The 22,968-nt window shown below is 41.0% G+C and overlaps 1 protein-coding gene across 2 annotated transcripts in view; it reads left to right on the top strand.

Moving 5' to 3' along the window:
- ppp1r37 (protein phosphatase 1, regulatory subunit 37) overlaps window positions 1–22,968 on the top strand; it is a 52,554-nt gene that overhangs the window by 11,052 nt on the left and 18,534 nt on the right. For both annotated transcript variants that reach the window (XM_061782042.1, XM_061782041.1), the window contains exons 2-3: window positions 15,496–15,593; window positions 22,422–22,467. In XM_061782042.1, the coding sequence (XP_061638026.1) occupies window positions 15,496–15,593; window positions 22,422–22,467 (144 nt within the window). The remainder of the gene's footprint in view (window positions 1–15,495; window positions 15,594–22,421; window positions 22,468–22,968) is intronic.

The following is a 22,968-nucleotide window of genomic DNA, read 5'->3' as shown; positions in this document are numbered from 1 at the left end:
TTTGTTAATCAGCGATAGCGGTCATCTCCAATATTGCTGAGCCACACAGGACTTTTTTACTAAGTCATCAAGTAGGATACCCTATCCCTGCACGATTACTAGTAAACCTTTTAGTTATATGTGCTCTCTTAAAAGTATTTACATGAACATAAAACAATGCAATGCTTTGTCCTACGTTCAGCCCCCTACTTGGCACGAGGTTATTAGTGGCTCTGTGACCGGAGATGTTATTTGTCATGGCTGGGGACCAAGTTACACACTGTTACTGTGGCACAGGTTGGTTCAGCTTGTTCTACGGAAAGCACTAAAATTACACCTTCTTTTTGAAACCAACCACCATTAAACAATATGCTTTCGGTATGCAAAGCTAATCTTTGAGTGTTTCATTGGCCTACTTTGTGTGATCAAAAGTACACGACTGAGAGTCATCCTTCAACACCTTTCACCTGGAAACAAATTCCAAAGAACATTGCATGATAGAACACACACATGAAAGATTAATAAAGAAAATAGTAGATTATTTTTTTCTTTCTTTCAAATGTGTCCAGCGGTGATTTCTCAAATACACGTCTGTGTAGGCCTTTCTGCTCACTCATCAAACAGGAATTCCTTGCTCTCCCACTCGTGGACCTGCTCTGTGCAACTACAAATATTATTTTAACACTCTACAAGCGCATTCATTGCACATTAAATACTCCTTCATTTAGAAATAGAACATGTGACCCTCATCGTGCAATCTGGTACCACTCACCAGCGTCGTTCGTGTATGAGATGTGGGTTTGAATTTTGAGGCCTGATAATGTGTGAGATGTTTCGTGGATGATGCAGGGTTTTACTTATTATGGAACGAAACCTAAATGTTGTGTTATATCTTGATTTGTTAATTCGACTATGGTAATAGGGGTGAGCATTTGACTAAACCTCCTTCATTATGGGGAAAATTTTAAATTCATAGTTTAAAAAAAAGTGAAATGGGAAAACGTCTCTGAATGTTCTGAACTCCTGTTTCCACAGAAAAATGCTAGCCGGGGGAGTTGCCATAGTGCAGGTCTGCATGGAGGTAGCACAGCTTCCCATAGACAACTTTAGGGCTGCAACGATTAATCAAATAATACAATGACAAAAAAGGTCAAAGCAAAATCCTGAAAATAAAATTTACTAAGTTTAGGGTTATTTCATGCTTAACAAGGAAGATAAAGTGCAAAAACCAAAACAGCATGTGTATGTTGGCTTACACGAGGTAATGTATCGATATAAGCTAATTTAGTATTGCCTACCGTCACTATTTAGAAAATACTGTAATGCCCCACAAGTGGTCATGGATAGACACAACCACCGGAACATTTTTAATTGCTTTATTTAACAAACACTAAGAAAATAAACCCGTAATAAGCACAATCATACACAAGCTGCTAAAAGCCCCAACTCATGCCGAGTTACTCAACACACAGACATTCACAGCCAGCCAACTCTAAACTCTCATTCACTGATGCCCATGTCACTCACCAGGCCAGGCCTCACCTTTTAAAGCCATGGCATACACACTCAGTCACAGATACTACAGTATAGGAGAAGGTGAGGATGGTGACCCCAAGTGGACAAAAATAATACCTGCATCTCACATGCATGTATATAATAACGCAAAATAATTTTTTATCTGATTACTCAACTAATCAATGGGATAATCAGTAATGTACATCCATTTTCTCTACCGCTTATCCTCATGAGGGTCGCGGGCTGCTGGAGCCTATCTTCGGGCGGTAGGCGGGGTACATAGTCGATGCAAAAAATAGCAGCTAGCGATAGCTGCAGTCCTAGACGACGTTATGTTCTTTAGACTGTAAACTAGATGAGTGCTCCATTTCGCCTCAGTCGCTCAAAGACACGATTAATCAACAAACAATTCCACACTATCAATAGAAGTGCAAGTGACAGTTATTAAGCCACTTGGAGCAATAATGAGTTTTGTATTGATTTGGGTTCTCAGTGGTACCATAATATGTTGTGCTGGCTTTTTAATCACACTCTCTTTGAATGTGCCCCTATTTCCTTTTTTTAAAACTCTGTTTCATCAGTTTTGTCCAGACAAGTGAGAGTGCTCAGCATCAGAGCCACAGTACTTCTCCCACCCCGCGTTTGTTGAGCTAGCCAGCTGTCAAGTGTGAATGACGTCTTCAGGAGCGGTGCTGAAGACTGGGTGGGAACTGGGCATCCATTTTGAAAAAGTAGCACAGACATTTTGAGTAGGAGCTGTTGTCAGCTGTTGATTTAAGGCAATTTTCAATTTAAGCTCCTGAAATAGAAAGTTGCATCATAAATGCTGTTGCTAAGTTATATCAGGCTCACTCCGATTTGTGCTAGAAAGAGATCCGTTTCCTGTGATGCTGTCACTACATTTTAATGTCAATGCCTGTGTGAAATGTTCATTGACCGTTTAAGGCTGATTGGGCTAACAACAGTGTTTGCCAAAGCCTTGGGTTTCCATGTACACTCACAAATGTCAGGTACAGTGCTGTAAAAAATTCTTAGACATCCATCCATCCATCCATTTTCTGTTCCGCTTATCCTCACTAGGGTCGCGTGTGCTGGAGCCTATCCCAGCTATCTTCGGGCGGGAGGTGGGGTACATCCTGCCAGCCAATCGCAAGGCACATAGAAACAAACAACCATTCGCACTCACATTCACACCTACGGGCAATTTAGAGTCTTCAATCAACCTATCACGCATGTTTTTGGGATGTGCCCAGCTCGGGCTCCTTCCCTACCAGAGAAGTGACATTCCACGTCCCTCGAGCCAGCTTCTGTAGCCGGGGATCGGATCGCCAAGGTCCCTGCCTTCGGCCACCGCCCAGCTCGGACTGCACCCGACCCCTATGGCCCCTCCCACAGGTGGTGAGCCCATGGGAAGGGGGACCCACGTTACCCTTTCGGGCTGTGCCCGGCCGGGCCCCATGGGTGCAGGCTCGGCCACCATGTTAGGTCAATGTTTACCGTTCCATATCCTACTGTGGTGAGCTGAACTGAACCATATTGCTCGGTGGAAATTTGGCTTAATGTTGTGGCCGGTGAGTTATCTATCTGTGACTGAGTGGGTAAGCATAAGATGGTTGCACTCCGGTATGCATAAGTGTTCCACATGCAATCTCTTCCATTGAACAACAAATCAGCACTGGTTTGTTGGTTATTGACTTTCGTATCAGAGAGACATAGGAAATGGTCAATGCGTGAAGGCCACGCCTTTGCAGATACCTCATTCTTTCTGCTGCAGAGCAGAGTTAATCCTTCAAGAGGATTGTTTACTAATTGTGCAATACCTGGTGTATAACCAGGTGTTTGTTTAGTGGCTGTTTAGTTAAAGTCAAGGTCAATGGCTTGTAGGTTAGGCAGTAAACTGCACTCTCCTGCAGTCGTCTTGCTTTGTGTAAAAGTCCAGATGTACAAACTGCTCTGGAGCGGCTTCTGTACAGTGGCTTGACCGTAATCAATTCTCTAATTAAGCAATTTTATAATATACATCTTCTGTAGTCTAATCTGTTGACCAAACCAGCTACCACACAAGCTTCCTACCGTGGTAATGAAATAATCTTGAGTCCACTGAACATTCACAATCAGCATGTAACAGTTGGGAGTCTGGTACTGATGCACACACTCACAAATTAGTTAAATGAAGTCATGCTGTTTTGATAAGTTGCATGGCCACTTCCCATTAGGTTGTATTGATTATAGTTAACACTGGTTGGTGTGCAGCAATATATTTTAGTGGCATTATTGAAAAGTCAAATACTTTTTCTAAAATGAAAATTACCACTGATTTGCAGGAGTCAACCAGATCTATATGATCACGTTATAGACATGGATTTCCTGTCATGGTCGTCAAATGGTTGGCACCACCAACCTATTATGCTATATAAAAGCTTGTATTGTACCTTTTAAAAGTCCAAAGGTCTACGTGCTCTACAAACACATTAGAAATGCAACCTTTATGCTGCACAATATATCGAAAAAATATTGTTATCGCGATAATGGCACATGCACTGTGTATCGCAAAGATGTGCAATAAATGAATACATATATTGTATGCTTTGGTGCACATATGTGGCGTTTATCTGAATTTGACCAATCAGATGCGACCTTAATTGTGTGTCACCTTCCACCCCCCTAGATGGTCTCCTATTGGCTAGAGCGAACCCATAGGTGTACAGTGAGAATTTCAGCAGCCGCAAGCAGAGGAATTATGGCAGATGCGGGAGAGGAGGAACTGAACGAGGACAAAAACAACAAACAACTTGTGCCTAAAATGAATGTCTGAAATATCGGAGAATACATATAGCATGCTTATTTTTCCACATTAAAACGTTTGTTTATTTCATTGAATAATAAAAATATTTGTTTACGGGCATGTTAAATATTGCAATAATATACATAAAATGCCAAAATGATAAACATGATTATTAGGGATGCACGATAACTATTGGGGCCAATAATTATCGGACCGATAGAAAAAATGACTTCACACCGATTGGTCTGATTTTGAAAAAAAACTGGACTGATAACTGATTGTGACAATAAAAAGGCTTCTATTATAGGGCCAGTTTAATATAAAACAATTATATACAATGTACATAACTGGTCCGCTCCAGCTTCAGTTTCGGGGTCCTTGACCTGGAAATTGAAAAAATGGGAAAAAAATGATATTGGTGTCTGTAGCAAGTTAATGGTATCAGTGGGAAAAAAACAGTTATCCTGTATACCTAATGATTATTTTGATCAATATTATCATGATTGTTAATCATGGTTATTCCTCAGTTACGAAAAACATCTGTTTTTTTTATTGCAATACTTTTTAACACATTTAAACAGCTTTCAGTGCAAAATGAAACTTTGAATAAGAATAAATGATCAGTAACAAAAAATATAATTTCAAATTTACCAAGGGTTAACGGAATAAATATGTCATTACGGAATGCAAGCACGAAATGCACCTCAGTGGAAGCAAATACCGTTGATAGATCCATCCATCCAGCCATCCATTTTCTGAGCCGCTTCTCCTCACTAGGGTCGCGGGCGTGCTGGAGCCTATCTCAGCTGTCATCGGGCAGGAGGCGGGGTACACCCTGAACTGGTTGCCAGCCAATCGCAGGGTACATAGAAACAAACAACCATTCGCACTCACAGTCATGCCTACGGGCAATTTAGAGTCTCCAATTAATGTATGTTTTTTGGGATGTGGGAGGAAACCGGAGTGCCCGGAGAAAACCCACGCAGGCACGGGGAGAACATGTAAACTCCACACAGGCGGGGCCGGGGATTGAACCCGGGTCCTCAGAACTGTGAGGCTGACGCTCTAACCAGTCGTCCACCGTGCCGCCCCATTGATACATAAAAAGCAATATCAGTAGGCTCCAATCACGAACGTTTTCATTTGAAAATCCCGACAATATAGTGAATTGTCAAGGACAGTATGATTCTATTGTTTTTCTTGACCATGGGTCAGTCATGCACTGTTGCAAACTGAAAGAACTTGACAGTTGTGATTTCCCTCTGTATTTACACCCGGCGTTTTTCACTGCAGTCACTCCATTTTCCACTCAAAAAGACAAAGTCAAACCAGTTCTCAAAATTAAATGTCAATATGTTTGATACTTCAGTCATTTGAAGGACTGTATTTGCAGTATCGTATCAGAAAATAAATCGGTGGTATCGGTCATTAGCAGACGTACAGAAGGAGCTTTATTGTAGTTAGTGCAGCAGGAGATTTAGCTGAATATCTACTCAAATTTGTTGCCAAAAAGTAAAACAGATTGTTTTTATTCGGTGAGATTTGCTATACAACAGTGGAGACTCAACATAATGTGCCTGGGCCAGCTCGACCAGCTCCTCAGCTGTAGTAATTGATTTATAATTTATGGCAGATCGAGTTCCCTTGGTGCCTGCAGTTTTTGTTCGCCCCAAGACAGCAGTACTTGACTGGGAGTTCCACTGTAGCTCACATGCAACAGAGGCACTGCTGGGACTGTTCGGAAATGACTCGACTTTAATAGCTTTACTTTCTCTTAAAATACCTCAAGCTTCAAACAAAACCTGAGGTGGGATTTGCACCAGTGTTCGAAACAGTTTAGTGTGAAGAAATGGTTGATCACCTAGCTGCATCAGGTAGCCTTTGAATGAAAAATCAATCGATGCTGCCTTCCTTTCTGCAGATTTATCTTCAGACCTAAGTTTACCCGAGCTTAAGTCTCTTCAACTGGGATTGTAGTTTATCTTGGTAGACACTGACAGCATCTAGACCTTTTACACGATGTGGAAATACCTTTGTATTTGTCGTCACCTCTCTGCTTCCTCCAAGCATGATTTTCAAAGATGTTTCGAGCAGCCATTTACCCCTCCTCCACGTCGCCACTCCCTCCGGGCATGTACCAGCAGCACAGGAGGAAGTGGCGAAAAACAAAAGACAGAGAAATAACAGAGCATAGCTCATATTTTACTGGTCCTGCCAGGCTGCAACTCTGACTAGTTATTACAAAGTATTTGACTGTTTCTAGCTGACTAAGCACTCTTATCTTATCGACCCTTCACAAGGTTCGAAAACTCGAGTTCTCTCTCCCTCTCAAGCTCTTACCCTCTTCTCTAATCAATGAGATGTGTGTGTAAAAAAAGGTGTATGTTAAGCATGAGACCACCAGCGGGCAAACCCCACCTTCACCTTGGTAGTGTTTGCACACACTTGCACCATCTCAACTCTTCACAATAACTCTATTCCAAGGACTTGGTGTTCACTGGAAAGGACACGCTGTACCATTCAAGCTTAGACGGCTGCACACTTAAAATACTGTGAGAAAATGCAGTGCAACCTTTGTATACAGTGTGGAATAAAACTTAATTGATGGGCTACTCTCACTGGAAAAATCGGACACACTTATTATTTTTTTTAATTTAGCCCCATTGTAGTCGGACATTAGGACGCAGGAAAAAGGGATCAATAATACCCAAAAAGACAGCAAGTCTGCTGTTTTGACGTGACGCAGACGTTTTATCATCATTTTAGCCATTTGTACGAGTCCTTGAACTTTACAGTCAGGTCTATAAATGTTGGGAGTGGGACATTGACACAATTCTCATCTTTTTGGCTCTAAACGCCACCACAATGGATTTGAAATTAAACAAAAAAGATGGTCATTAATTGCAGACTTTCAGCTTTACATTGAGGTACAGTGGACCCCTGCTATTCGTGCAGGATAGGACAGGGCCGGACTGCGAATAGTGAATATGCAGGTGTCCACTGTATTTACATCCAAATCAGGTGAACGGTGTAGGAATTACAACAGTTTATATATATATATATATATATATATATATATATATATATATATATATTTTCCCTTCAGTTTTTTTCCTCAGCAAGTAAAATGTTATGCATGCTCAAACGGATTCAGGTCAGGTGATTGACTTGACATAACGTTCTACCTCTTTGCCTTAAAAAACTGGTTGCTTTCGCAGTCTACTTCCGCTCATTGTCCCTTTGCACTGTGAAGCGCCGTCCAATGAGTCCTGAAGCATTTGGCTGAATATGAGCAGATACCGTAATCTCTCGTGTATAATACCCACTCGAGTGTAATGCTCACCCACAAAATTGACTCGCCATTGCGGTCGATTTTCTCGGATCGGGCCACACATTTTGCCGGCGACAAAATTTCCTGTAGTGTGACATAATCCACGACCAATGATTTGACGCCAAAATGTAAAGTAAGGCATGTTTGTTTGTTTTGTTTTTTTTGGGGTGGGGGAATATCTTCCGTGTAGTGTGACATATTAACGACAGCTCTCCGACAGCACACCTTGACGTCGACCAATAGGATTGCAATTGCGACCGGCACGTCGCCTCCCTTACTCGCCATTGTCACCATACTTTGGTGCCGTTGTCAACATTTATTCACACGCACGAACCAATGTTTACCAAAGCTGTAGAGCATGATTGGACAGTACGCCAGTATGTTTACGTACAAACGTTAGTGCTAGCACTAGCTTGCTAGATTACATAACAATACGTTGCCTGCTTGTGAGCAGTATCGTTTTAAAAGTACATGAACATACCTCAATCTCTTCTTGAATGAACACCCCATTCCTTAGTACTGCTAACGACACCATGTTTTTCCTCTTATTGTTCTTTTTCCCCCCAACACAATACAATACATTAGCGCGATCCATTGTTGTTATCGTCGCCATGGTAACGGGTATATCCGGTCACATTGACCCGTGAAAGGTATTCTGGTCCCGCCGCCCTGAATTTATGGCAGTAGTCTGACATAGTGCCATCATGAAAGACCACATTTGTCTTGTAGTCTGATCCAGGCATAATTTTTAGGCATTATACACAAGAAATTATGGTACTATTGTACCAGTTCCAGTGCAGCCATACATGCCAAAGGCCATGACACTACCACCACCATCCATCACTGATGAGGTGGTATATTTGAATCATGAGCAGTTCCTTTCCTTCTCTATACTCTTATCTTCCCATCAGTCTCATACAAGTTGATATTTGTCTGTCCATAGGAGGTTGTTCCTGAACTGTCGGGCTTTTTTTGTTTTGTTTTGTTGTTGTTGTTGTTTAATCTGGCCTTCCTGATTGTGAGGCTCACCAATGGTTTACATCTTGTGGTGAAGCGTCTGTATTCACTCTGGTGAAGTCTTCTCTTGATTGTTGTCTTTGACACGCATACACTTACCTCCTGGTGTTCTTGATCTGGCCAACTGTTGGGAAGGGTTTCACCAAGGAAAAAATAATTTTGTACGGCGCTTCACAAGTGCAGGTGGACAATTACCCAAAGCATACTGTGAAAGCAACAAAAGAGTTTTTAAGGCAAAGAAAATGTTATGCACAGGCTAAGTCCATCACCTGACCTGAATCTGATTGAGCATGCATTTATTTCACTTGCTAAAGACAAAACTGAAGGGAATATACCCCAAGAACAAGCAGGAACTGAAGACAGTTGCAGTAGAGGCCTGGGAGAGCATCACCAGGGATGAAATCCAGCGTCTGGTGACGTCTATTCTATGCCTTCCAGAGTTCAGGCCGTAATTGACTGCAAAGGCTTTGCGACTAAGCAATCAAAAGTAAAAGTTTGATATATGATTGTTGATTTGTTCAATTACATTTTTAGTTCCCTAAAACTTGAGAGGCACATATGCACACTTTTGTAATTCTTACACAGTTCACCTGATTTGGATGTAAATAACTCAAATTAAAGCTGAAAGTATACAGTTAAAGCGCATCTTGTTCGTTTTATTTCAAATCTATCGTGGTGGTGATTAGAGCCAAAAAGATGAGAATTGTGTTGATGTCCCCATGTTTATGGACCTAACTGGATATACTAAGAACACCTGTTTGTCCTGGGGGATATGTTTGCAACATAGACACCATATAAAAATGTTTTTGTTTATCCCTCTGCCACTCTTTTAATACATTTAAAGTTAGTAAACAACTTAAAACTTATTAAAACACACTTTTTAAATCTTTCCTGAGGGCACTTTCTCACTCTCTCACTTGCACTGTTATCCAAATAAGAAGCAAAGGGGGCTTGCTTTCAGCAGTTTATCACTCCCAATTGAATTTTTGTTGTATGTTTAAACACCAAAATATTCAACCAATCCATAAAATTATGTTGAATAAGATTCAACTAGTTTAATGCTAACATAAAATATTATGTGACACACCATAGATGTACTAATGGAAATTAGCATAGATGTTACGGTAGTTATAAACCTTCAAACAATTGCTTCTTTAACACACACGGAGCAGTAACACATACAAACAGCATACAACAATACTCACAGGGATATATTCTCTCTGCTCTGTAGAAATATTAAAACGGCAAAACCTGGTACCGCATGACACTAAAGTCGTGTCCTCTTCTTTTTGGTTTGAATCCACTGCATCTCTACCAGTAGGCCTCTGTGCTGTGTGTTGCGACACAATGTGGTCCTACACAGAAGGCGCTCAACTCCATAAAAAACGATCACTTAAAAATCTGCGATATAGCAGGCGCAACGAACGAGTTGCAGTATTGTGAGGGTATACCATTTATATACTATACTAGACAGATGGGTGATGCTAAAGTGCAAAAAAAAGGTTTTTGTCAGGATGGCAGCAGTTTCATGACTCGCCATAAAACATGAAACTCTTAACTCAACTATACATCGTCTTGCATGTTTTTGATGAAACTCTTGCAAACTTGGTTGTCTCGAGTTTGCCGACCCATTCATCATGACTACAGCTTTGTGTTTGTTCTAGGTCTTGACTGCTCTTTGGTTTCAGCTTTAAGTGGTTGAACTTCGAATGAGTAGAATGACAGATAGCACTGTCAGGAAAACAGTGGAAAGGAGATGGAGTAGACTAAGTTGGGGCAGACAAAGTCTCACCATGGCGAGACGATGCAAAATGCTGACTGCCACTGAAAGTAGAGCTGTCACACAAGCAGCAGGCATGTTTGTCTTAACCACAGTCATTCAGTGCATCATGCTATTTCCAACTAATCCATATTGCAAGATACCTATCATATTTTTTTGTCTTTTCTGTTCTTTCTGCCACCTCCTCTCAACCAAAGCAGCAAGTTTGAATGTTTCCAAGTCAGCTGATTGGATTTAGCCCCAGCATAGACTGGGATACGAGCAATGACTAACCTCCCCCACACAGACAATACAATACTTTCTTCTTAGAGGACTTGGGGAAACTCTAAAACAGGTTCCAGTTTCTGATCCTCTATGGTCAAGAGAGCACTCATTCTGCCAGAAACTCTTAACGGTCGACATTCTTCAAAAGTGTTAGTCTTACAATTCTCTATGTTCCAGCCTAAGCTCATTTTTAATATTTTTTTTTTTCTTCTTTTTTTCCCCAACTGTGCCGCAATCATAGCTCACAGAACTACCGAGCACAAAAATAAAACAATGGAGGAAACACAATGATTTGACAGCATGAGTCAGGGAATTGTACCATCATGACTACAGCTCTGAAGTGGTGGATTTAAACTTGTCTTTTCTGAACCCCCCCCCCCCCCCATCACCACCATTATTGTCCAAACATTTATGCCTCAACAAAGCCATACTGACACTCCTTGTCTATAGCCTATTAATAAACATAATTAATAAAAATACTGAGTCACACTAAAACTGAATGTTATTCCTTTGATTCACCTGCCCAATATGAGATTCATAGAGAGCTACGTTAAACATTTATAAAGATAATAATACTCAGCAGTAGGGTTGAAACAGTTAATCGACTAGCACAAATAATTCAGTTGAAATATGGTTAAAGCAAAATCTCTGCACTTGATGTTTCACAGGGATCATTTTCCACACCGACAGTTGCACGCACCAAATTTCTGTAGAAAGCCTAAGTTGGGGCAACTCAAAACACAGACAGTTAACAGCCAGGCAACTCTAAACTTTTAGACTGTGTTCACACACTGTAGATCAATTCCCATCCCCCCCAATCTGACGTACAGCGGCTGAAATAAGTATTTAACACGTCACCATTTTTCTCACTAAATATATTTTCAAAGGTGCTATTGACATTCAAGTTTCACCAGATGTTGGGAACAACCCAAGTAATCCATACATACAAAGAAAGTACAAAAAATAAGATTAGAAATTAAGTTTTGAGTAATAATGTGAAATAACAAGGAAAAAGTATTCAACACATGATGAGAGCAAAACTGAACTGTTTGGATGCCATAATGCACACCATGTTTGGAGAAGAAATGGCACTGCACATCACCCTAAAAACACCATACCAACAGTGCTGTTCGGAGGTGGGAACATGATGGTGTGAGGCTGCTTTTCAGAAAATGGCACTGGTAAACACATTATTGAAGGAAGAATGAATGTGCAAATCCACCGAGACATTCTTGGTGGAAATCTGCTGCCATCTACGAGGATGATGAAAATGAAACGAGGGTTGACATTTCAGCAGGATAATGATCCAAAACATACCGCAAAGGAAACGCTCAATTGGTTTCAAAGAAAAAAAATAAAGCTGCTAGAATGGCCCAGCCAATCACCTGACTTGAATCCAATTAAAAATCTATGGAAAGAACTGAAACTCAAGGTCCATAAAAGAAGCCCAGAGAACCTTCAAGATTTGAAGATTACTTGTGTGGAGGAATGGACCAAAATCACACCAGAGCAATGCATGCGAATAGTTTCTTCATACAGGAGGCGTATTGAATCTGTCATTGGAAACAAAGGTTTTTGTACAACGTATCAAATAAATACCAGTTGGCATGTTCAATACTTTTTCCCTGTGTCATTTCACATTATTACATGTCATTTCTGATCTTATTTGTTCTACTTTCTTTATATGTATGGATTACTTGGGTTGTTCCCAACATCTGGTGAAATTTTCATGTCAATAGCACCTTTGGAAATCTACAGACCCTTTCCAACAATTTTAATATCATGGAAAAGTTTATTTATTTCCGTAATTCCATTAAAAAAGTTAAACTTTCATAGATTATAGATTCAGGGTTCACAATTTAAACAATTTCAAGTATTTCTTGGTTTATTTTTACATAATTTGGGCTTCCAGCTCATAAAACCGACGAAATCAGGAATTCCAAAAATATAATAATAATAATACTGTGAAGAAAATCACCATTTACTTCTCAGTTTTTGTAGAAAAAAAAACTAAATTAGGGTCACATCAAATCAATCAAAATATGGTGTTTTCAAAACGATATGTTAATCTTCAATACTCTGTTGGGAATCCCTTTGCTTTAATCACTGCCTCGATGCACCGTGGCATTGAAGCAATCAGCCTGTGGCATTGCCTGGGAGTTATGGAAGCCCAGCTTTCCTTGATGCTTGCTGTCAGTTCTTTGTTTTGGGGTTTGGTGCCCCTCATTTTCCTCTTGATAATATACCATCAATATTCAATAGGATTTAGATCCGGCGAGTTGGCTGGCCAGTCAAGCGCTGTGATGGCATGAGCATCAAACCAGGTTTTGGTGGCGTAAGATGAAATCTGCATCTCCATACAGACCCTCAGCAGAAGGAATCATGAAGTCCTCTAAAACATTCTGGTAGACTCTTGCAGTGACCTTGGATATAAGAAAGCAGAGTTTACCAAAACTTGTACTGGACATTGCACCCCAAATCATGACTGACGCAAGCAGCTTGGGTTCAGTTCCTCACCCGTCTTCCTCCAAACCCTTGGACCTTGATTCCCGAATGAAAGGCACACCTTTATCGGAAAAGAGGACCTTGGACCACTGGCCAACAGTTCAGTACTTCTTCTCTTTGGCCCAGTTGAGACGCTTCCTACGTTTGCTCAGGCTCAGAAGTGACTTGACTCAAGGAACCCGACAGTTGTAACCCATCTCCCAGATGCGTCTGAATGTGGTGTTTTTTGACGCTGTGACTCCCGCCTCATTCCATTCTTTCTGGATCTCTGCTCGATTCTTGAATCTTCTCTGTTTGATAATCCACTGAAGCCCAAAGTTATCTCTTTTGCTGGTGTATCTTCTCCTGCCACATTTTGTCCTTCCACTAGACTTTTCATTGATATGCTTGGACACTGCACTCTGTGAACAGCCAGCCTCCTTAACTATGAACTTGTGTGACTTACCTATCCTATGGAGTTTACCAATGATGGTCTTCAGGCCAGTTGTCAAGTGTGCAGTCTTCCCCAGATTGAACCAAACTGAAGCAATTTAATGACACCTTGGGAAACCTGTGCAGGTGCTTTGAGTTTAGTAGATGATTAGTGTGTGACACTCAGTTTAAAAATAGACTTTACACCGATCAGATTGGCATTATCGGTATCGGCCAATAATTTGCATTTTATGCCGCTCGGCTTTCATGTCATAAGTCGCCGATCCAATCAATGACATCATCAATCGTCTCCGCACAAGACATCTTCGTCGCGTATGAATCCAAAAGCTAATTTATTTTTAGCCTTGTCACGTGTCTTGTTGCGCAGTACTGAAATTGACGGCCAATAAAGTTTTTTCAATCTTGTCGATGAAAAAACACGTCGTCGGTATGGGAGTATTTTCCGGTGTCTCATACAAACAACACGTAAGTTATTTGCAGTCTGTGCACAACTGAAGTACGTTGTGGGGAACGTCATCTAAATGCTTCAACACAAATTTGATCGAGCACCTGAAGAATGCACTCGAGGAGCATGACTTGTTGAAGCAATACAGCGTGGGGGCGGGTCAAACGGACTCAAACTCTGGACAACATATAGCTGGGACAGTGAGAAAGTTAAAGTAAGCAAGTCATTAAGAGTATTTATTTAAGTAATTTAATTGCAGTAAGTTAGCACCCATTCTTTCTGTCAGTTGTAATGTTCATTTGACCTAAACTTATGTCAGTGGCCAATCCTTGAATGCCCCCTAGAGGTCATTGGTGTTTTAACTTTTGTAATTATGTAAAAAAATAAATAAATACTTGAAATTGTTTAAATTGTGGGCCCTGGATCAATAATCTATGAAAGTTAAACTTTTTCAATGGAATTTTGGAAATAAACAAAGTTTTCCATGATATTCTAAGTTTTTGGAAAGTCTGTATTTAGTGAGAAAAATGGGGACATGTTAAATACTTATTTCAGCCACTGTATCTGAATTTTTTTGTCAATGTAAACAGTACAATTACTATTTTATTTTTTCATATCCAACCCAGGCCTCTTTAGTATGTGGGTATAAAGCCACACACGCCTAAGTCAGAGTACAATAGAACATGATGATGCAAATGCCAAGTGGATAAAAAAAAATGCTTGAACCTCACATGCACATAATCGATAGTAAATACCTAACATTGTTGTCAGTGTGTGCCTTTAGTAATGGAAAGCAGGCTGACTCGTCTTTATTGAAGATGTAACTCATGATGATAGCAGCAGAATGAATTCTGAAATCTAAAAAAACATTTTGTCTGGCAATTTACGAAAAAATGCCTCCAAACTAATCCGGAGAAGCTTCATCATGCAACAAGACAATGACCCAAAACACACTGCCAACACAACAAAGGACTTCATCAGGGGGGAAAAGTGGAAGGTTTTAGACTGGCCACGTCAATTACCAGACCTTAACCCAATAGAGCATGGATATCAGTTATTGCAAGTAAGGGTTATGCAGCCAAATATTAAATGTTATTCACGCAAGTTAATTTAATAATGTATGTTCTAATACTTTTGCTTATATGAAAAGTGGTTGGCTTCAAACAAAAGCTGTTCTGTCCTGAATTAACACATCTAGATGTAAATACCATTAAATAAAAGCTGGAATTCTGACTTTTGTCTCATATTCATCTTTTGATCTGAAACCCAAATGTCTTCAGTATACAACAAAAACAAAGGAATTGACCTTGCCGTTCCAATAGTTTTGGAGTGGACTGTACAGGTATGTGTCTCTGATAGATAGGTTCGATGTATGGAAACTCTTAACTTTTCACACTTCAATGTAAACTAAATCTAAATTGTATTATTTTGTGCGTTACCAGCCCAGAATGTGACGGTGGACGACATCCTGTCTTCGTATAAACAGGCCTGTCAGAAGCTCAACTGTAAACCCATTCCCAAAGTGTTGAAACAGATTCAGGTGAGGCACAGTTCACCACAAAAATAAGATCCCCAACACACACACACACATTCTACACTACAACCAGGAAGGAAACAAAAATCTGTTGTCAATTATACTTGTGAAAATTAACACAAAACCTTTCTTCCCTGTTGTGATTATTTACCATTAGATAGGGCACTGATAGCCCAGCAGAAAGACTGTTTCTTGTCTCCTCTTTCCTTTTGCAGCCTTGTCTTGTGGTTTAGCCAGCAGTCATGTGTCCCATAATCCCTCTGTAGGAGCAGCTCCTCAAATCCAGTGGGGCGAGGATTGCCTTTGTACGTGAAATTTGCAGACATGATCACTGTGGGTTTGAATCAGTTTTTTTTTTTGCAGTTTCTGCCTTATTTACAAGCAGAGGTGGGTAGAGTAGCCACGAATTGTACTCGTTAGATTACTGTTACTTTAAAAGTAAAACTTAGTCTTTCAAATAATTACCTGAGTAAAACTAAGTGTAAGTAAGTGGGGGGGGGGGAAACTATTCAAGTACTAAGTAACTGGTGAGTATCTTTTAATTAATTTATTTTTAAAAGAAAGCATGAAGGTCAACTAGACAACATAAAAAGGTAATGTGCAAATTCAGACATCGCCAAACAATATCACTTTAACTGAAACGGTAATAAATGTTATATTTAATGACATAAAAAAGTAAGGCAAATTGTCTTAAATTCAGTTTTTGTTTACGGTCACAAAGCGGGGATTACGTTGTTCTTTTTTAACTTTGCTTCTGTGTGAGGCCACGGGGACATATTGTATGGCCATGTGACTGCCTGGCTCCGTTTCATTGGTCAAATGAAGTCAATGTCCTTAGTAGTTCTGTTGCATTGGTGAAACAGACAATGCCCAAGGCAAGTCTCCAACAAAGCAAAAGGTAGAACGCACAAGCAATAATAGATTAATAAAAATAAAAGTTGTTGTATTGTAACAGAATAAAAAGTTTATTCTTAACAAAAATATTAAAGTAAAAGTAAAAAGTATTTTGAAGTAAAACTACTCTGACAAGTACAATTTATCCCAAAAATGGGATAAGTAAAAGTTAATGTAGCGCATTACTACCCACATCAGGTTACAAGGTCTGTACCTCAGTGGGAACCATTGAAGAATGAGTTCTAGACAGGTACGGGTAGGTCGAGAGACTCAACAAAGGAATACCTGCACGCCTGGTCAGCTGAGAGTTAACATCACAGCTACTTGAGGAAAAACACATTGCACTGCTAAGCTGATGCTCATGCTTTCACTTTATGGTCTGGGTACATTTCCACTGGCCCAGTATGGCGGCCCGTATCACCAGCCCCTCCTTTATTCCCGTCTTCCTGTCATCTTATGAGGAATCATTACTGCAGTTTTACCTTTTATTTTATTTTTTTTATTATGCGCTCATTTTTGTTTATTAGTCATATTGGTGATATTTGGCATTTCTTCCAAACAGCTTTTTTGTTTTTTTATTTGTGCTGAGTCATGACTTCAGTGAGCAGCCATGTAAACAAGACAGACAGAACTGTTGGTTGTAGGGTTTTTGGAAGTAGAGTTCAGTCCTCTTATCAGACCCATCCGCTTTCTCGCTAAATGCACTCTTAAGACTACATAATGCATGCAGCAGCTTGCCATGCACCCTACAGGATATGTGCATTTCAGGCAAGTTTATCTCTCTAGCTGTTTATAAGGATGACTGTTTAGCAGCTGCATGTTGAATGCCTTTGCCACTGCAACTCCCACCAGTCTTCTGCCCTTGTTATAAGAATCCCAAAGAAACAAATGATTTTATATACAGGCATCATATGTATGCTAGACAGTGGCACTTCTGAGGTCGAACACAATCCCCCTTGAATGCTGGTTCACCTCCATTTTGTCATATTTAGAAACAACGTTTCATATCTTCTTCTTCTTTTCCTTTCGGCTTGTCCCGTTAGGGGTCGCCACAGCGCGTCATCCTTTTCCATGAGAGCCTATCTCCTGCATCCTCCTCTCAAACACCAACTGCCATCATGTCTTCCCTCACGACATCCATCAACCTTCTCTTTGGTCTTCCTCTAGCTCTCTTGCCTGGCAGCTCCATCCTCATCATCCTTCTACCAATATACTCACTCTCTCTCCTCTGGACGTGTCCAAACCATTGAAGTCTGCTCTCTCTAACTTTGTCTCCAAAACATCGAACCTTGGCTGTCCCTCTGATGAGCTCATTTCTAATTTTATCCAACCTGGTCACTCCGAGAGCGAACCTCAACATCTTCATTTCCGCCACCTCCAGCTCTGCTTCCTGTTTTCTCTTCAGTGCCACTGTCTCTAATCCATACATCATGGCTGGCCTCACCACTGTTTTATAAACTTTGCCCTTCATCCTAGCAGAGACTCTTCTGTCACATAACACACCTGACAGCTTCCTCCACCCGTTCCAACCTGCTTGGACCTGTTTCTTCACTTCCTGACCACACTCACCATTGCTCTGGACGGTTGACCCCAAGTATTTAAAGTCCTCTACCCTTGCCATCTCTTCTCCCTGTAGCCTCATTCTTCCCCCACCACCCCTCTCATTCATGCACATATATTCTGTTTTACTTCGGCTAATCTTCTTCTTCTTCTTTCTTCTTCTTTCTTTCTTTCCAGTGCATGCCTCCATCTTTCTAACTGTTCCTCCAGCTGGTCCCTGCTTTCACTGCAGATCACAATGTCATCTGCAAACATCATGGTCCACGGGGATTCCAGTCTAACCTCATCTGTCAGCCTATCCATCACCACTGCAAAAAGGAAGGGGCTTAGGGCTGATCCCTGATGCAGTCCCACGTCCACCTTAAATTCTTCTGTCACACTGACAGCACACCTCACCGCTGTTCTGCTGCCCTCGTACATGTCCTGTATTATTCTAACATACTTCTCTGCCACTCCAGACTTCCGCATGCAGTACCACAGTTCCTCTCTGGGTACTCTGTCATAGGCTTTCTCTAGATCTACAAAGACACAATGTAGCTCCTTCTGACCTTCTCTGTACTTTTCCATCAACATCCTCAAGGCAAATAATGCATCTGTGGTACTCTTTCTAGGCATGAAACCATACTGTTGCTCGCAAATACTCACTTCTGTCCTGAGTCTAGCCTCCACTACTCTTTCCCATAACTTCATTGTGTGGCTCATCAACTTTATTCCTCTATAGTTGCCACAGCTCTGCACATCACCTTTGTTCTTAAAAATGGGCACCAGTACACTTTTCCTCCATTCCTCAGGCATCTTCTCACGCACTAGAATTCTATTGAACAAGCTGGTCAAAAACTCCACAGCCACCTCTCCTAGATGCTTCCATACCGCCACAGGAATGTCATCAGGACCAACTGCCTTTCCATTTTTCATTCTCTTTAATGCCTTTCTAACTTCCCCCTTACTAATCATTGCCACTTCCTGGTCCACCACACTTGCCTCTTCTACTCTCCCTTCTCTATCATTTTCCTCATTCATCAACTCCTCGAAGTATTCTTTCCATCTACCTAGCACACTGCTGGCACCAGTCAACATATTTCCATCTCTATCCTTAATCACCCTAACCTGCTGCACATCCTTCCCATCTCTATCCCTCTGTCTAGCCAGCCTGTATAGATCCTTTTCTCCTTCTTTAGTGTCCAACCTGCCATACATGTCATCATATGCCTCTTGTTTTGCCTTTGCCACCTCTACCTTTGCCCTGTGTCGCATCTCAATGTATTCCTTTCGCCTCTCCTCGGTCCTCTCAGTGTCCCACTTCTTCTTAGCTAACCGTTTTCCTTGTATGATTTCCTGTACTGTGAGGTTCCACCACCAAGTCTCCTTCTCTCCTTTCCTGCCAGAAGATACACCAAGTACTCTCCTGCCTGCTTCTCTGATCACCTTGGCTGCAGTGGTCCAGTCTTCTGGAAGCTCTTCCCGTCCACCGAGAGCCTGTATCACCTCTTCCCGAAAAGCTGCACAACACTCGTCCTGTCTCAGCTTCCACCACATGGTTCTCTTCTCTGCCTTTGTCTTCCTAATTTTCCTCCCCACCACCAGAGTCATTTTACACACCACCATCCTATGCTGTCTAGCCACACTCTCCCCTACCACTACCTTACAGTTGGTAACCTCCTTCAGATTACATCGTCTGCACAAGATGTAATCCACCTGTGTGCTTCTACCTCCACTCTTGTAGGTCACCCTATGTTCGTGCCTCTTCTGGAAAAAAGTGTTCACTACAGCCATTTGCATCCTTGTTGCAAAGTCTACCACCATCTGTCCCTCCAAGTTCCTTTCCTGGATACCGTACTTACCCATCACTTCTTCATCACCCTTATTACCTTCACCAACATGTCCATTACAATCTGCACCAATTACGACTCTCTCTCTGTCTGGGATGCTCAGAACTACATCATCTAGCTCCTTCCAGAATTTCTCTTTCACCTCTAGGTCACATCCTACCTGTGGGGCATAGCCACTAATCACATTACACATAACACCCTCAATTTCAAATTTCAGCCTCATCACTCGATCTGATACTCTTTTCACCTCCAAGACATTCTTAGCCAACTCTTCTTTTAAAATAACCCCGACTCCATTTCTCTTCCCATCTACACCATGGTAAAATAATTTAAACCCTCCCCCTAAACTTCTAGCCTTACTGCCTTTCCACCTGGTCTCCTGGACACACAATATATCAACCTTTCTCCTAATCATCATGTCAACCAACTCCCGAGATTTTCCTGTCATAGTCCCAACATTCAAAGTCCCCACATTCAGTTCTAGGCTCTGTGTTTTCCTCTTCTCTTTCTGCCGAAGAACCCGCTTTCCACCTCTTCTTCTTCTTCTTCTTCTTCTTCTTTGACTTCGACTTCGACCCACAGTAGCTGAATTTCCAACAGCGCCCTGCAGGTTGACGGCGCCGGTGGCGGACGTTGTTAACCCGGGCCACGACCGATCCGGTATGGAATTCTTTGGATGAACGCTCATATTTGTTTGGCAAGGTTTTAAGCCGGATGCCCTTCCTGACGCAACCCTCTGCATTTATCCGGGCTTGGGACCGGCCTACATTTTGCACTGACTTGTGCCCCCCATAGGGCTGCATATTTAGAAACAACGTTTCATATACCGGTAATAAATGAATCGCTGCAGTGCCAAACTGTTGACTTTATAAAACATTGTACTTTACGGGCAGTGTTTTCAGTATAATTCTAACTAGTTGTGGGCAAATTAATCAGTTGATTAATTCTGTTGGTTGATCGTGTCTTGAAGCAATTGGAGGCATCATTGAGAGCATGCACTTTATAAATTCAACCATCATCGTAATCCGAATTAACTGTTCCCAGCCTTGTTTGTGCCAATTACCAGTTTTACATAAATCCATATTTTGACAGCAAGCAACAAATAAAATGAAGTTATTAAAATACAACAGTCAGTGCCTTTTTGGGGGCCGTTATAAACCCTTCATTTCGTCATTCATGCCTGTCGGCACATATTAGCTAGGGCAGGCTTGGCGCAGGAGAATCACCTGTAGCGATGAACACATTTTAAACAAGACTACTGATATTGTACTTAAATGGAGCTTTCTTTTTCTTGGAAGTTCTGGGCGCTTCCTTCTTGTTTGGCCTTTACCGAAGAAGCTCTCCAAAGACATTTATCTCATTGTTACTAGCTTGTGAGCTTACTTATCACACAGGCACAGCCGGATTCACTTAATATTTAAAAATAAGACTTCTTTCAGACTCTGATGGTGAATAAAATAGTTTTTGTTCAGTTTCTCTGTACGGCTTGGTACCACTTGGCTCACGGACCGTTACCATTCAGCAACCGGGTGGTTTTGGACCGCTGGTCTAAATCTGTGAATCTGAGTGTGAATGGTTTGTACATCTATTATACATGTGCCATGTGATTGACTGGCGACCAGTCTAGGGTCAGCTACCTCGCTGCGACCCTGACCAGGGTGAGAGTTATACAAAATCAAATACCACTTAGTCATTGATGATGTGTGGTGGGCGCATAGTGTAATATACAGAAGTGTAGACAAGTCGATATCTTCATAGTGCTTTTTAACATTCTTAATGCACACACCTTTAAGGAGTTGACTGCTTTATACTAAAACCTGGAAAATATAATACATTTTGTGACTTATGGCTTTGGTTCACCCTCACCCAAAGAGGATAAGCAGCATAGAAAATGGATGGCTGGAGAATTACTTCCACTGTGCTGGCCTTTACACCTATGTTACCATGACTACACAGACATCTTGTTAGCTAATTTAATAATTTAGGTGGTCATGTAATATGTCATTGACCTAATATGCCGTTGGATATTTGTTTTGTGACATCTTCTGAGCTAATCAGGACCTGTTGAGTCATGCAGGGAGGCCGTCAGCACGTTCAGGCAGGCACAGATAATTACTGGCAGCGTGGCATGGGGCAGAGGTTATGGAGTTCATGGTGAGTGGGATAGAGGGCCAACTATTTTCTGGCACATAGTTTCGAGGGCAGCACTCCCGCTGTTTGCGTGGTTGTGTGTATCACCAGGGCAGGAGGAAAAAATTAGTTTTGTTTGATGTGCGATGCGCTACCTGACAACCTCGTCTATGATAGAGTTCACTGACTGCTAACGAGGGGAACCAGTAACATTTACAGTGACATGCACGTATAAAAACTGAACAGGAAAGCACCAGATCAAGCAAATGTCTGTCTCGGATTACATAAGAGGAAGTTTGTTTGGATTTGTTTTTTGTCAGTGGCTTGTGTGGTATGGAGATGTTTCAAAATGTGCAACACAGGATGTGATTTCATAAAGTATTCTGTCTCACTTACGCTGCTTTTTTAAAAATTATTGCAGGAACTTAAAGACCTGACCCAGCGAAACGAATGCTTGGATCTAAAAGGTAAGCACCTAAAAGTATGCAGACTGTCACAATATCACTTTATGACTTATGACGCATTTATATTTGACAACCTCGACATTACGGTGAAAACTCCAAAGTCAGACACATCCATTCTGTGACCCGACTGGACTTCCAACTTTTTTTTTTTGCCATAGGAAATAATGTAAAATATAAAAATCTTTATTGACCGTACATTACGGCTTAAATGATTACTCCAATAACTCGAATAATTCAATTACAAAAAAAAGTCCTTGAAGCGTCACAATTATTTTTCCACACAGACTGTTACTACTAAGGCTTAATAATTGTTTAATCTGTTGATTATTGTTTTTCAATTAATCAATTAATTGGATTTTAAAAAACATAAGATTTCCATCCCTTTATTCAAAAATAGGACATTATTTCAGATTGACAGTGCAGAATATGTACCAACCTAAATTGATTACGATTCAGTTACTGGTTTGGTCCGTAACGTAAGAAAGTAGGCAAAAATGTTGAGAA

This window comes from Phyllopteryx taeniolatus, chromosome 8, assembly GCF_024500385.1.
Source record: "Phyllopteryx taeniolatus isolate TA_2022b chromosome 8, UOR_Ptae_1.2, whole genome shotgun sequence".
Taxonomy (NCBI): Eukaryota; Metazoa; Chordata; class Actinopteri; order Syngnathiformes; family Syngnathidae; genus Phyllopteryx; species Phyllopteryx taeniolatus.
This window is presented reverse-complemented; position numbering and strand designations above follow the sequence as displayed.